This window comes from Loxodonta africana, chromosome 13, assembly GCF_030014295.1.
Source record: "Loxodonta africana isolate mLoxAfr1 chromosome 13, mLoxAfr1.hap2, whole genome shotgun sequence".
Taxonomy (NCBI): domain Eukaryota; kingdom Metazoa; phylum Chordata; class Mammalia; order Proboscidea; family Elephantidae; genus Loxodonta; species Loxodonta africana.
The window spans coordinates 31,447,154-31,464,215 of record NC_087354.1 but is presented as its reverse complement, the minus strand read 5'-3'; the positions used below and the strand labels follow the sequence as shown (position 1 = coordinate 31,464,215).

General features: G+C 41.7%; 1 protein-coding gene and 1 pseudogene across 1 annotated transcript in view; one reads left to right on the top strand and one right to left on the bottom strand.

The window, feature by feature from the left end:
- LOC100659352 (proline-rich protein 36-like) overlaps positions 1-11,805 on the bottom strand; it is a 65,225-nt pseudogene extending 53,420 nt beyond the window's left edge.
- The window catches only part of SEC11A (SEC11 homolog A, signal peptidase complex subunit), a 43,814-nt gene continuing 38,443 nt past the window's right edge, over positions 11,692-17,062 (top strand). The window contains exon 1 of the mRNA XM_010593803.3: positions 11,692-11,854. Coding sequence (XP_010592105.1) covers positions 11,804-11,854 — 51 coding nt within the window. The 5' untranslated portion in view covers positions 11,692-11,803. The remainder of the gene's footprint in view (positions 11,855-17,062) is intronic.

Sequence of the window (17,062 nt, the reverse complement as noted above, 5' to 3'; positions counted from 1 at the left end):
ATTACACCCCGACATCACTGGGAGGAATCATAAAAAAAAAAAAAAAACAGGAAATAACAAATGTTGGAGAAGCTGTGGGGAGATTGGAACTCTTATGCACTGCTGGTGGGAATGCAAAATGATACAGCCATTTTGGAAAATGATATGGTTCTTCCTTAAAAGCTATAAATAGAAATACCATAACATACATCCTAGAGAAATAAGAGCCATCACATAAATAGACATGTGCTCACCCATGTTCATTGCAGCATTATTCACAATAGCAAAAAGATGGAAATAACCTAAGTGCCCACCAACAGACAAATGGATAAACAAACTATGGTACATACACACAGCGGAATCTGTGAAACATCTCACAACATGGATGAATCTGGCGGGCATTATGCTGAGTGCTAATAAGTCAATCACAACGGGACAAATACTGTACGAGACCACTATTATAAAAACTCTTGAAAAGGTTTACACATAGAAACAAACAATCTTTGATGGTTATAAGGGAGGGAAAGGGTGGGGAGAGAAAAACAGTAACTAGACAATAGATAATATCGAGCCCTGGTTTGTAGTGGTTAAGAGCTCGCTGCTAACCAGAAGGCCAGCAGTTCAAATCTACCAGCTGCTCCTTGGAAACCCTGTGGGGCAGTTCTGCTCTATCCCATAGGGTCGCTATGAGTCAGAATCAACTCGACGGCACCTAACAACAACAGACAACAGATAAGTGGTAACTTTAGTGAAGGGTAAGACAGTACACGATACTGGGCAAGTCAGCAAAACTTGACCAAGGCAAGGTCATGGAAGTTTCATAGACACACTCAAACTCCCTGAGGGACTAAGTTACTGGTCTGAGGGCTGGGGACCATGGTCTCGGGGGACATTCAGCTCAACTAGCATAACACACTTTATAAAGAAAATGTTCTATGTCCTACTTTGGTGAGTAACATCTGGGGTCTTAAAAACTTGTGAGTGGCCATTTAAGATACTCCGCTGGTCTCACCCCATCAAGAGCAAGGGAGAATGAAGAAAACCAAAGACACAAGGGACCACAACAACCACAGCCGCCATCAGAATGAGTCCAGCATAACTAGATGGTGCCTGGCTACCACCACTGACTGCTCTGACAGGGATCACAATAGAGGGTCCCAGACAGAGCTGGAGAAAAATGTACAACAAAATACTAACTCACAAAAAAAAGACCAGACTTACTGGTCTGACAGAGACTGGAGAAACCCCAAGAGTATGGCCCCCGGACACTTTTAACTCAGTACTGAAGTCACTCCTGAGATTCACCCTTCAGTCAATGATTAGACAGCCATAAAACAAAATGAGACTAAATAGGCACACCAACCCAGGAGCAAGGACAAGAAGGCAGGAGGGGACAGGAAAGCTAGCAATTGGGAACCCAAGGTTGAGAAGGTGAGAGTGTTGACACGTTGTGGGGTTGGCAACCAATGTCACAAAATAATACATGTATTAACTGTTTAATGAGAAACTAATCTGCCCTATAACCCTTCATCTAAAGCATAATAAAAAACAGAAAGAGATTTTTTTTAAAAAGTACCCATTAACTTTTCATTAACTTTCAACAAGCTAATTTGAGCTACTGACTCACTTTGTGAATTGAGAATGAAATGTAACGCAATGAAAATGCAAAGCAAATACATCAACCGTGGCACATATTATGAAAGAACACATTAGTTTCGATTAACTACATCATTTTAGCTGAATATTAGCTGAGACAAACTATAAAGTCAACACAACACAATCAAGAGCAAAATGTGTATTGAGAGTTTAATATGATTTCTAAGGAAATCAGAATGAATCTAACATTTAAGATTTGTGAAACAGATGTGAATAAAGCTTTTTCATTCCACCAAAACAGCCTGTAGACAACTTGATATATCACTGGTCCAGGACTACATGCTGGAAACTTGCTGACACATTGGGAGAAAATGACAGAGTTAGGTGATTGAAGGAGTCATTGAGGTGGAAAACAGTAAATGGAGCAAGAGAGAGCATAAGCTGAAAGAATATGGACAGCGTGGTCCCGCTTATGTAAAAAACAAAAATAAAAAGATTGTAAATTCAATAGCAAAAAGATGGACACAACCAAAGTGCCCATCAATGGATGAAAGGATTATTAAATTACGATATATTCACATAATGGAATACTATGCAATGATAAAGGACAACAACGAATCTGTGAAACATTTCATAACGTGGAGGAATCTGGAAGGCACTATGATGAGAAAAAATTAGTCAGTTGCAAAAGTACAAATACTGTATGAGACCACTATTATAAGAACTCAAGAAACAATTTAAACACAGAAGAAAATATTCTTTGATGGTTATGAGCATGGGGAGGGAGGGAGAGGGATATTCACTAATTAGATAGTAGACAAGAACTATCTTAGGTGAAAGGAAAGACAACACACAATACAGGAGAGGTCAGCACAACTGGACTAAACCAAAAGCAGAGAAGTTTCCTAAACACAACCAAACACTTCGAAGGCCAGAGTAGCAGGGGCAGGGGTCTGGGGACCACGGTTTCAAGGGACATCTAGGTCAAGTGGCATAACAAAATGTATTAATATAATATTCTGCATCACACTTTGGTGAGTGGCATCTGGGGTCTTAAATGCTAGTAAGCAGCCATCTAAGATGCATCAATTGGTCTCAACCCACCCGGAGCAAAGGAGAATGAAGAACATCAAAGACACAAGATAATTATGAGCCCAAGAGACAGAAAAGGCCACATAAACCAGAGACTGCATCAGCCTAAGACCAGAAGAACTAGATGGTACCCGGCTACCTACAACTGCCCTGACAGGGAACACAACAGTAAATCTCTGATGGACCAGGAAAACAGTGGGATGCAGACCTCAAATTCTCGTAAAAAGACCAGACTTAATGGTCTGGCTGAGACTGGAGGGACCCTGGAGATCATGGTCCCCAGACCTTTTGTTAGTCCAAGGCTAAAACCATTCCCAAAGCCAACAACTCTTCAGACAGGGATTGGACTGTACTAAAAGACAGAAAACAATACTGGTGAGGAGTGAGTTTCTGGCTCAAGCAGACACATAAGACTATATGGGCAGCTCCTGTCTGGAGGTGAGATGAAAAGGCAGAGGTGGACAGGAGCTGGCTGAATGGACACGGGGAATACAGGGTGAAGAGGAGGTGTGCTGTCTCATTAAGGGGAGAGCAACTGGGAGTACATAGCAAGGTGTATATAAGTTTTTGTATGAGAGACTGACTTGATTTGTAAACTTTCACTTAAAACACAATTAAAAAAAAAAAAGACTGTAAATTGCCAATGCATAGAAAAAAGCACTAGAAGGAAAAACATCAAACAGTTAATAGTGATTAGCAGTCTAGCAAGGGGATTGAGTTGGAGAGCAAAGAGAACTTTCACGTTTTACTTTATATATGCCTGTCTCGTTTTAATCTTTTACAATGAGGACATACTCATGTATTATTTGTATAATTATAAACACACAGAGAAATGAAAGAGAAGTAACAATTAGAAGGTGGGTTATGGGAGCATAAGTGTTCAAATATGGAGTACTACATGGATGTGGCCATGGTGGCAATTGTGTGTGTCCAGTAAGTAACATTTTAGGTTTATTTCCTCTGTGGCAATAGACCACCTGCAGGCCAGCCTAGCCCAGTTCCTTAAGGTCTGGGCAAGGTTGGAAAATCAAACTGGATTATTCAAATACATTTTATAGTTTCCTGCCTCTGCATCTTTATTTGTGCAATTCCTTCCACTGGGTATGTCCTTTTTGCTTGTCAATTTTACCTCCTGGTACACTGTACCATTATCTCAAGTGTACTCTCCCCTCAGAGGACCTTCTTAAGCTTCCTATGAAGCTACCCAACTAAACTGACTTTTTCCACATCTAAAATCCCATGCGTTTGTCAGTTTCTGTACCATGGTGGTTTGCATACTATGTAATACTATGCCACCAGTATTACAAACACCAGCGGGGCTGCCTGTGGTGGATAGGTTTCAGCTAAGCTTGCAGACTAAAACAGACTAGGAAGAAGGACCTGAAAAAATCAGCCAGTGTAAACCTTATGAATAGCAGCAGAACATTGTCTGATACAGTGCCAGAAGATGAGCCCCTCCAGTTGCAAGGCACTCAAAAGATGACTGGGGAAGAACTGTGTCATGGATTGAATTATATCCCCCGAAAAATGTATGTATCAATTTAGCTGGGCCATGATTCCTGGTATTGTGTGGTTGTCCTCCATTTTGTAATAGTAATTTTATGTTAAAGAGGATCAAGTCAGGTTGGGATTGGAACACCCTTACTAAGATCATATCCCTGATCCAAAGTAAAGATAAAAAGGAAACGGAAGCAAGCAGAGGGGGGACTTCATCCCAGCAAGAAAGCAGTGCCAGGAGCAGAGCGAGTCCTTTGGACATGAGGTCCCTGAGCAGAGAAGCTCCTTGTCTGGGAAAAAACTGATGAGAAGGCTGACAGAAAGAGAAAGGCTTCCCCTGGAGCTGATGCCTTGAATTTGGACTTTTAGCCTACGTTATTGTGAAGAAATAAATTTCTCTTTGTTAAAGCCACCCACTTGTGGTCTTTCTGTTATAGCAGCACTAGATAACTGAGACAAACTGCCTCCTCAAAGTAGAGTCAACCTTAATGATGTGGATGGAGTCAACTTTTGGGATCTTCATACGCTGATGTGGCATGACTCAAAATGGGAAAAAACAGCAGCAAACATCCATTAGTAATTGGAACTTGAAATGTATGAAGTATGAATCTAGGAAAACTGGAAATCATCAAAAATGAAATGGAATGCATAAACATGGATATCCTAGGCATTAGTGAGCTGAAATAGACTGGTATTGGCCATTTTGAATCAGACAACCATATGGTCTACTATGCTGGGAATGACCAACTTGAAGAAGAATGGTGTCACATTCATTGTCAAAATGAACATTTTAAGATCTATCCTGAAGTACAATGCCATCATTGGTAGGATAATACCCAATGCCTACAAAGAGTACCAGTTAATACAACTCTTATTCAAACTTACACACCAACCACTAAGGCCAAAGATGAAGAAATCAAAGATATTTGCCAACTTCTGCAATCTGAAATTGATCAAACATGCAATCAGGATGCACTGATAATTACTGGTGATTGGAATGTGAAAGTTGGGAACAAAGAGAAAGAAACAGTATTTGGAAAATAATGGCCTTGGTGATAGAAACAATGGCAAAGATTGCATGATAAAATTTTGCAAGATCAACAACTTCTTCACTGCAAATACCTTTTTTCAACAACATAAGTAGTGACTGTACATGTGGACCTCGCTGGATGGAATACACAGGAATCAAACTGACTACATCTATGGAAAAGAGACGATGGAAAAGTTCAATATCATCAGTCAGAACAAGGCCAGGGGCTGACTGCGGAACAGACCATCAATTGCTCACATGCAAGTTCAAGTTGAAACTGAAGAAAGTTAGAACACATCCATGAGAGCCAAAGTACAACCTTGAGTATATCCCACCTGAGTTTAGAGACCATTTCAAAAACAGATTTGACACACTGAACACTAATGACTGAAGACCAGATGAGTTGTGGAAATGATATCAAGGAAATCACACATGAAGAAAGCAAGAGGTCATTACAAAGACAGGAAAGAATGAAAAGATCAAAATGGATGTCAGAAGAGACTCTGAAATTTGCTCTTGAATGTACAGTAGCTAAAGCAAATGGAAGAAATGATGCAGTCAAAAAGCTGAACAGAAGATTTCAAAGGGTGGCTCAAGAAGACAAAGTAAAGTATTATAATGAAATGTGCAAAGGCCTGGAGATAGAAAACCAAAAAGGAAGAATATGCTCAGCATTTCTCAAGCTGAAAAAGCTGAAGAGAAAATTCAAGCCTTGAGTTGCAATAGTGAAGAATTCTACAGAGAAAATATTAAACGATGCAGGAAGCATCAAAAGAAGATGGAAGGAATACACAGTCACTGTACCAAAAAGAATTGGCCAACGTTCAGCCATTTCAGGAGGCAGCATATGATCAAGAACCGATGGTACTGAAGGAAGAAGTCCAAGCTACACTGAAGGCATTAGTGAAAAACAAGGCTCCGGGAATTGACAGAATACCAACTGAGATGATTCAACAAACAGATACAGTGCTGAAAGCACTCACTCGTCTATCCCAAGAAATTTGGAAGACAGATACCTGGCCAACTGACTGGAAGAGATCCATATCTGTGCCCATTCCAGAGAAAGGTGATCCAACAGAATGTGGAAATAATCAAACAATATCATTAATATCACATGCAAGTAAAATTTTGCTAAAGATCCCCAAAGTCCATCAAATGGGGAAAAGACAGTCTTTTCAACAAATGGTGCTGGCAAAGCTGGATGTCCATCTGCAAAAAAAAATGAAATAAGACCCATACCTCACACCATACACAAAAACTAACTCAAAATGGATCAAAGACCTAAATATAAAGCCAAAAACTATGAAGTTCATAGAAGAAAAAATAGGATCAATGCTAGAGGCCCTAATACGTGGCATTAACAAGATACAAACCACAACCAACAACACACAAACTCCAGAAGATAAGCTAGATAACTGGGATCTTCTAAAAATTAAACACTTATGCTTGTCAAAAGACTTCACCAAAAGAGTAAAAAGAGAACCTACAGGCTGGGAAAAATTTTTTGGCTATTACAAATCAGACAAAGGTCTAATCTTTAAAATCTATAAGAAAATTCAACACCTCTACAACAAAAAGACAAATAATTCAATTAAAATGGGCAAAGGAAATGAACAGACACTTCACCAAAGAAGACATTCAAGTGGCTAACAGACACATGAGGAAATGTTTGCAATCACTAGCCATTAGAGAAATGCAAATCAAAACCACAATGAGATATCATCTCACCCTGGCATTACTGGCACAATTCAAAAAAACAGGAAGTAACAAATGTTGGAGAGGCTGCAGGGATATCGTAACTCTCACGTTCTGCTGGTGGGAATGCAAAATGATACAACCTTTTTGGAAAAAGATATGGCACTTCCTTAGAAAGCTAAAAATAGAAATACCATATGATCCAGCAATCCCACTCCTAGGAATATATCATAGAGAAAAAAGAGTCGTCACACGAATAGACGTATGCACACCCAAGTTCACTGTAGCGTTGTTCACAATAGCAAAAAGATGGAAACAATCTAGATGCCCATCATCTAGATGGCATCTAGATGCCATGAGTCGTTAAACAAACTGCGGTACATACACACAATGGGGTATTACATAACGATAAAGAACAACCATGAACCTGTGAAGTATCTCACAACATGGATGAATCTGGATGACATTACACTCAGTGAAATAAGTCAATCACAAAAGGACAAATATTGTATGAGACCATTACTGTAAAAACTCATGAAAAGGTTTACACACAGAAAGAGACAATCTTTGACAGTTACGAGGGAGGGAAGAGGTGGGGATGCAAAAACACTAAATGGACAATAGATAGGTGGTAACTTTGGTGAAGGGTAAGACCATACACAATACTGGGGAAGCCCGCACAACTTGTACAAGGCAAGGTCATGGAAGCTCCATAGACATAGCCTGAGGGACTGAATTGCAGGGCTGTAGGCCCTGGGGACCATGGTCTTGGGGAACATCTAGCTCAATTGGCATAACATAGTTTATAAAGTAAATATTCTACGTTCTACTTTGGTGAGTAGCATCTGGAGTTTTAAAAGCCTGTGAGCAGCCATCTAGGATACTCCACTGGTCTCACACCTTTGGGAGAAAGGAAGAATGATGAAAACTAAAGATACAAGGGAAAGATTAGTCCAAAGGACTAATGGACCACATCTACCACAGCCTCCAACAGACTGAGTCCAGTACACCTAGATGGTGCCCGGCTACCACCACTTATTGCTCTGACTGGGATCACAATAGAGGGTTGCAGAGAGCTGGAGAAAAGTGTAAAACAAAATTCTAACTCAAAAAGAAAGACCAGACTTGCTGGCCTGACAGAGACTGGATAAACCCTGAGAGTATGGCCCCCAGACATCCTGTCAGCTCAGTAATGAAGTCACTCCTGAGGTTCACCCTTCAGCCAAAGATTAGACAGGCCCATAAAACAAAACGAGACTAAAGGGGCACACCAGCCCAGGGACAGGGACTAGAAGGCAGAAGGGAACAGGAAAACTGGTAATGGGGAACCCAAAGCTGAGAGGGAAAGTGTTGACATGTCATGGGGTTGTTAACCAATGTCATAAAACAATATGTATACTAACTGTTTAATGAGAAACTAGTTTGTTCTGTAAACTCTCATCTAAAGTACAATAACAAAAAATAAAGTAAAAAATAAAAATTTGCTGAAGATCATTCAAAAGTGATTGCAGTAGTACATCGACTGGGAACTGCCATAAATTCAAGCTAGATTCAGAAGAGGACACGGAACAAGGGATATCATTGCTTATGTCAGATGGATCTTGGCTGAAAGCAGAAAATACCAGTGTTTACCTGTGTTTTATTAACTATGCAAAGGCATTCGACTCTGTGGATCGTAACAAATCATGGCTAACATTGTGAAAAATGAGAATTCTAGAACACTTAATTGTGCTCATGAGGAACCTGTACATAGAACAAGATGCAGTTGTTCAAACAGAACAAGGGGATACTGTGTGGTTTAAAGTCATGAAAGGTGTGCGTCAGGGTTGTATCCTTTCATCATACACATTTAATCTGTATGCTGAGCAAAGAATTTGAGAAACTGGACTGTATGAAGAAGAACGTGGTTTCAGGGTCCGAGGAAGACTCCTTAACAGCCTGCAATACGCAGATGACACAACCTTGCTTGCTGAAAGTGAAGAGGACTTAAAGCAATTTACTGATGAAGATCAAAGACCACAGCCTTAAGTATGGATTATACCTCAACGTAAAGAAAACAAAAATCCTTACAACTGGACCAATAAGTGATATCATGATAAGTGAAGAAAAGATTGACGGTCAAGGATTTCATTTTACTTCAATCCATAATCAATGCCCATGGAAGCAGGAGTCAGGAAATCAAATGACAGATTGCATTGGGCAAATCTGGTGCAAAAGACCTCTTTAAAATGTTAAAAAGCAAAGATGTCACTGTGAGGACTAAGGTGCACCTTACCCAAGTCATGGTATTTCCAATCGCCTGGTAAGCACACAAAAGCTGGGCAATGAATAAGGAAGACTGAAAAACAATTGATGTCTTTGAATTATGATGTTGGTGAAGAATATTGAATATACCTTGGACTGCCAGAAAAATGAACAAGTCCGTCTTGGAAGAAATACAGTCAGAGTGCTCCTTGGAAGCAGGGATGGTGAAACTTCGTTTCACATACTTTGGACATGTTATCAGGAGGGACCAGTCCCTGGAGAAGGACATCATGCTTGATAAAACATAGGGTCAGTGCAAAAGAAGACCCTCAATGAGATGGAATGATGCAGTGGTTGAGAAAATGGGCTCAAGCATAACAATGATTGTGAGGATGGTTCAGGACTGATCAGGTTTTTGTTCTGTTGTATATACGGTCATTATGAGTTAGAACCTAGTAACAACAAAGTCTCACAGGACTTTTTACCTCTCTTAGGACTCTTTTCTTCACCATACAAAAGATGGATAGAGGCTCATAGCCATTTAAATGGCTGCTGCTGACACTCATCTTCAGATTCAAATCCAACATTAGCAAGCATATGTCAAGTGGTTCTAGAATTTAGGTTAGAATCCATATCCAATATTTATTAACAAATATGTATTGAGTGTCTCTTATGTGTCAGGCACTGTTGTGAGAGCTTACATGTATTTTTCTCCATAGGCCTTCCTAATTTGAAGAAATCAGTAATTCCTTTTTTAACTCAATAAATATGGGGTGCCCAGGGCAGTTGGAATGCAAACACACACACACATACACACGCACATATATCTCTCAACAAATTCAACAAATATTTATTGGATACCTTAATATGTGCCAGACTCTTTATTTGGCACTGGGAATTTAACCATGAACAAAACACTAACGGGTTCTTGAACTTTACTGATATATAATTTACATACCATACATTTCTTCCATTTAAAGTGTACAATTCAATGATTTCTAACACATTCACAGGATTGTGCAACTATCACTATGATCAATTTTAGAACATTTCCTTCATCTCTAAAATAAATTCTGTATAACCCATTAGCAGTGAACTCCCCATTTCTTCTAATTCTTCCAGCCCCAAGCCAACTGCTACTTTTTGTCTATACGGATCTGCCTGGTTTGGACATTTTACATAAATGGAGTCATACAATAAATGGTCTTTTGTGACTGGCTTCATTTCACAACAAGGGTCATCCATGTTGTAGCACGTTTGGCAATCTTCTTTATTGCCAAATAATATCCCATGGTATGCATATACGGCCTTTTATTTATCTACTCATCAATTGACAGACATTTGAGTTGTTTGCACTTTTTGGCAACTACAAATATTGCTGCTATGAACATTCAAGTGCAAGCTTTTGTGTGGACGTTTTCATTTCTCTTGGGTATATGCGTAGCAGAGGAACAGATGTTAAATATGGTAGCTTTATATTTAACCTTTTGAGGAATTGCCAGACTATTTACCAAACTGGCTGCCCTATTTTACCATAGTATACGAAGGTCTCAACTTCTCCACATCCTCACCAAAACTCGTACTGTCTTTTTGATTACAGCCATCCTCCAATATATTTGTAAACTTTTTAAAAAATAATTTTAGATATACTGAAGAAGTGCAATGGTAGGACAGTGAGTTCCAGTATGCCTTTCACTCAGCTTCCCCTAATGTGAGAAAACTAGTATTTCGAATAAGAAAAGACACCATAGCAAGAGATCAGCTCTGGTTCCTGTCCGCGGAAGTGGACTTTAGAAGCTCAGAACAGTCAAAGCAAACCCTGTTTATACAGAGGAGACAGACGGCAGCGAGAAGAGGGTCACATCTAGGAGCCCGAGGTAAAAACAAACAAACAAACAAACAAACCAGCAGTAGAGTTTAGGGAGACAAAGTCAAATCCTGTTACTGGAGTCAGCGTCAGGGAGGAAAGGACTTCCTGACAACCCTCACCGCTGGTGTTCTCACCACACTAGACTGTTTGGCGGTTGTCTAATTGTAGCGACTTGTCGTCTAACGGGGCTGTAAACCGCTGGGAGATTCAGACAGTGTTTTGGATGGCTCACATGCCCTCCACCCTTACGCAAAAAGCACTTACTAGACCATCCCCTCAGAGCGCTGGAGACTCGCCCCGACCAGAGAACGCATAGCCTGGCGACACGTCCAGCGCCACACCCGGACCGGCGGCCCGGCGCAGGGACACGGCGACCACTCAGAGGCCGTCTCTGCCTGCCCAAGCTGGAGAAACGGCTCCCGATTGGCCAGGCGTCCACGAGGGCCCGCCTTCAGGAGATTGCGGGGCAGCTGCTCCCGTAACGCCGGGTCACCGCCGCCTTGAGGGGTCTCCGGTCTGGGCGCGGGAGGTGGACTCCAGCTGTTTCTCGGCAGGCGAGGGGCAGAGCGGGCAGACACTCTAAGACGAGGCCAGGCCCGGAGAATAGACTAGGACTGTCGCGAGTCCCTTTGTCCCTCCGCGAAGGGGCGGGGCCGCGCCGGTTCCAGCCAGCCCCGGAAGCGGAAGTGCAGGCGCCGCGGGGGCTTGTCCGGTGTGAGCGCGGCCAGTGCACTCGCTGCTCCTCCGGCGGGTTACAGCGCGCGCTCGCTCCGGATCGTGTCCTGCTCTCTGGCCTCATCATGCTGTCTCTAGACTTTTTGGACGATGTACGGCGGATGAACAAGAGGCAGGTGAGGCTGGCCACCTTCGGTTTCCCCGGGTTCCCCTTGTCCTTTCGAAGCCGCCACTGCGGGGCCCGGCCGACCTCTGATCCCTGGGATGAGGGCTTGAGTGGGTCTGCCTGTCGGATCACTCCCAGTCTTTAGGGTTCGTCCGCTCCCTATTTTTAGCTCCCGTCTGATTCCGGGCCTGCTAGGGGTGAAGTAGGAGACGATGTCTTCACGTTCCCTTCTTCCCAAAGAGGAAGGGGAGCGAATGGAGACTGTAGGGTGCTTTGTAAGTGAGAGTTGGGAGTGCTTATTGTTTTAGGCATTGTAAGGCGGCAAACTCATGGATCCTCTAATCCGAGCGATTTCCCACGGATTCCGGAGAGACTAGGTTTAGCAGTTCACCGCTACTCCAGGTTCTGGGGCGCTCTGGGAGGCGGTCGTAGGCCCCACAAAAGCAATTTTGCTGTTTTCCGCCCCTGTCAGCTCGCCTTGTCCAGGCGGACCCCAGCGGACTGCACCTACATTTCCCTGGACCACCTCTGAGTTCTGATTTGGAACCCTAAACTATACTTGCCCTTGAGATCACTTAGTATTAAGGTGGAAGCCCTCAGGATATTTGGATAGACAACCCAGTATTAGTGGCAAATAGTCGTTGCTGTCGAGTGGATTCCGACGCATAGCAACTCTATAGAGGACAGAGTTGAACTGCCTTGTAGAGTTTCCAAGGAGTGCCTGGTGGATTCGAACTGCTGACCTTTTGGTTAGCAGCCGTAACACTTAACCACTGTGCCACCAGGGTTTCCAATTAGTGGCATAGCATAAAAAAAAAAGCATAGTGATCTTGAAATTTAAGTGCCCTAATTTTCTTCTTCAACTTTATACCATCTTGGTCTTCTAGATCCTATGTTGAGATGGTATTGGGAATACTGCTATATTTTTTCATTAGAGAAGGTTGCCCCTTTTTGTTTCCTGTACCTCAGTGCATCTTTAGAGCCCAGTTTTGTTTTCCTTGGATGTCTTTATATTATTCTTCTGTTAAGGATTATCCTGATTAGTCCAAGAGTTTTTCTTGAATTTGTATTTTGCACTACTTAAAATTGCCGTTTAGGGAAGTAGGTATACAACCTCTCCTTACTCCCTTCAACTAGCTCAGTGTCACCTCCTCTCATACATAATTCCCAATTCCTTTGGTTAGAATTGATCATTCTTTTCAGCCTGCACAGAACATTTGTCAAGGTGCCACAGGTGTTTCTTGGAAGAAATATGTATTCTGGGCCTACTATTTATTGTACTGAAGGAGCCCTGGTTGCACAGTGGTCAAGCACCAGGCTGCTAACAGAAAGGTTAATGGTTTGAACACACCAGCCACTCCTTGGGAGGAAAGACCTGACGATCTACTCCCATAAAGATTACAGCGTAGGAAACCCTATGGAGCAGTTCTACTCTGTCAGAGTTGCTATGAATTGGAATTGACTCGACAGCACACAGCAAAAAGAACATTTATTATACTGGAATTCCTGGATGGCACAACAGTTAAGTGCTTGGCTGCCAACCGAAGGGTTGGCCATTCCAGTCCACCCAGAGGAACCTCCAAAGAAAGGCCTGGTGTTATACTTTAGAAAAATCAACCATCGAAAACCCTACGGAGCACAATTCTAGTCTGACACTCCTGGGGTCACCCTAAGCCAGAGTTAACTCAATGGCAACTGGTTTTGTTTTTTAAAATTTATTATGCTAAGTACAGTGAGAGGAATACACAGATAAGACAGATCCTGTGCCTTCGTGGAGCATATGTAGAAAATGGCTAAGGCAAAGCAGTATCTTTTTGGAGCTCTTGCTATTTGTGAAGTACTTTATATACCTGTGAGATAGGTAATGTTATCCCCATTATGCAGATGAGAAAATAAGGCTTAATGAGAAGCAATACAATATAGAGGTTAAGAGTATGGACTCTGAAGCTGGACTTTTGAGATTGGAAGTAGCTCTGCTACTTACTAGCTGTGTGACATTGGGCACGTAATTTAACTTCTCTGTGCCCTCAGCATAGGGTTTTTCTGAAGATTGAATGAGTTAATTCATGTAAAGCTCTTAGAACAGTGCCTGGCACATGGTAAGTATTAGCTGTGATGTTGTTAGATTTAGTAATTTGCATAAGATCAGAGGTGAATGGCAGAACCTACATTTGAACTTAGGTCTGACACCAAAACCCAAAAACTTAACTATTACACCATACTGCCTCAGGTTCTAGCAGTGGTAGACCCTCAACGAGATGCATTGACACAGTGGCAGCAACAGTGGGCTCAAACACAGCAATGATTGTAAGGAGGTGCAGGACTGGGCCATATTTCATTTTGTTGTACATAGGGTCGCTATGTATTGGAATCGACTCGACAGCACCTAACAACAACAGCGGTAGCGAAGTTACAAGGGATTTCCAGTCAGAAAATTAGGAACATCTTCAAGAAGGAACTGACGTTTAAGCTAGATCTTAAAAGACCTTACTGGTAGCAGCATCTTCGTGGATGGTTAGGATTTTGATAATTCAATATGAAGGGGAAGGAAGAACATTCACCGAACACTTGAGAACTTGCTATGTGATAGGCTCTGAGGCTGCAGAGACGTACAAGGTACACTCTCTGCCTGCAAAGAGTTTACTAGTCTAAAAGAGAAAGAAAAATATCAATCATTGCAGAACAGTGTGGTAAATACTGTAACAAAATTATAGGCAGAGGAACAGAAACATGAAGATGGAATGAGGAGGCTACTCTTCCTTTCCGTTTCCCTAATATGGAATGATTGGTGGTTTAGAGTCCCATGCGTCCAGGACACTTGGTTAGTAGGAAGTTTGTACGGTAAAATTATCCTTCTGCCTCCTAGAGATTGTTGTTGGGAGGGGTTGGAAGGGACTGGATAGCATGGGAGTGGGATGAAGGAGAGTTATGAAATGAGGTTTTATTTGTACACAATATCTGAAGAAAAGAATTGACAGTGATTATAGATAATGAGTGGAGCCCTAGTGGCGGCGTGGTTAAGACCTTAGGCTGCTAACCGAAAGGTCTGCTGTTCAAATCCACCAGCTGCTTCTTGGAAACCCTATGGGGCGGTTCTACTCTGTCCTGCAGGATCGCTCTGAGTCAGAATCAACTCAACGGCAAGGGGTTTGGTTTTTTTTTTTTTTGGTTTATAGATGCTGAGAAGGAGCCCTGTGGCGCAACAGCTGCTAACCAAAAGGTTGTGGTTTGAATCCACCCAGCAGCTCTGCGGGAGAAAGACCTGTTGATCTGCTCCCATAAAGATTACAGCCTAGAAAACCCTATAGGGGAGTTCTTCTCTGTCACATGGGGTTGCTATGAGCGGAAACTGGCTGGGCAGTGCCTAACAACATAGATGCTGAGAGCCAGTAAAACGAAAGAGGGAGACTACAAGTTTGGTATTATGGCTCTAAAAACTGCTGTCATTTACATAACTTTTCTGTTTATGCCTAATTACATATCATCAAATGTCTAATTGGTTTGTGTGACTTTGATTTTTTCCTTATCAGCTTTATGGAGGAATGCTTGATAAATGTTTACAGTTATTTACACCCATCATTATGAAGGTACAGAGCATTTCTGTCGCTCACAAAATCCCTTATGCCCTTTTGTAGTCCATCCCTCCTCTAGCCCAAAGTAACCACCGATTGGCTTTTTGTCCCGGTAGATGGGTTTGCATTTTATATAAACGAAATCATAGACTATATACTCTTTGAGTTTTGAGTTTTAGTTGATTTTTAGCAATATCTTATTTAAGTCTTTAGTTTGAGGTTTTATGTAATGTAATTTTTTGTCCACTTCACAAATTTCAAAAATAAAGTGTTTTGCTCCTTTACGCCATCCTGTACTGTGTTGCCAGATAAATCTCCCCTCCCCTGCTCTTAAACCTCTATTAGCTCCCTATTGCCTTTCAGATTAAAGCCCAAACCCTTAAAAGTCTGAGTAAAAGTCCCAGTCGTTTTACAGCCTGCCATCTCATTTCCTCTCAGTTTCAGTCTTGTTCAGTTTACTTTTTCCTACCTATTTTACATCATTGTCTCTATGAACATTGTTCTGGTCAAACCTTACGTACTTAGCTGTCTTTAGAACTCCCCTTATATTCTTGGTGAATCTTTGGGACTGCCCTAGAATAATTAGGCGATATTTGGAGTTACCGGGTGGTGCAAATGGTTAGCTCGTGACTGAAAGAGGGGAAACACTTTCAGTTAGCTTGGCTGCTAACTGAAACGGTGGAGGTTCGAGTCTACCCAGCAGTGCTTTGGAAGCAAGGCCTGAAGGTCTACTTCTGAAAAATCAGCCATCAAAAATCCCTCTGGAGCAGAGTTCTATTCTGACATACATGGGCTCACCATGAGCCAGAATCCACTGGTAACTGGTTGGTTAGTTAGTAAAGTTACTTCGTTAAGTTAGCATATTACAGCTGTTAAACACTATTTCATGTTCTTTCCTTTATTTGGAGTGGAGCTCCTTTACTGGAGTATCAGGTCAGCTTTTGCCTGAGGTTTTTCTTAATACATGAAACTCAGAGTATTCCCTCCCTCCATCTCTTATGTTAGATGTTGTTTAATATGCCTTACCTTGCTATAAACCCATTTATTTTATCCATACGTTCATCATTTTAGAATGGAAATGTAAAGTAGTGCAGATTTGACATCTTTTTCCATTAGGTCACTCTCAGCTAGAATCTACTTTTTTTTGTCGAAAATATACATAGCAAAACATACACCAATTCAACAATTTGTACATGTATAATGCAGTGATACTAATTACCTTCTTCAAGTTGTGTCGCCATTCTTGCCCTCCTTCGCCATATTGTTCCTCCCTCATTAGCGTGAACTCACTGCCTCCTAAGCTTTCTCTCAGACCTTTCGAGTCCCTATTGTCAATTTTATGCCATATAGATAGCTCTTCAAAAGAGCAAGATGCTCAAGGCAAACGTTCTTTACCAAATAAGCTGATCCATTGTTTGGTTTAAAGAAGGGGATATTATTGTTTCAAAGTATGAGGCTTAAAGGTTATCTCAGGGCAACAGTTTCAGGGACTAGATGCCGTGAGAATTTGGAATTCTGTTCTATATTTTTCCTCCTTTTGATCAGAATTCCTCTGTAGAATCTTTGATCAAAATATTGAGTAATGGTAGCCAGGCACCATCCAGTTCTTCTGGTCTCATGGGGCAAAGGAGGCATTAGTTCATGGA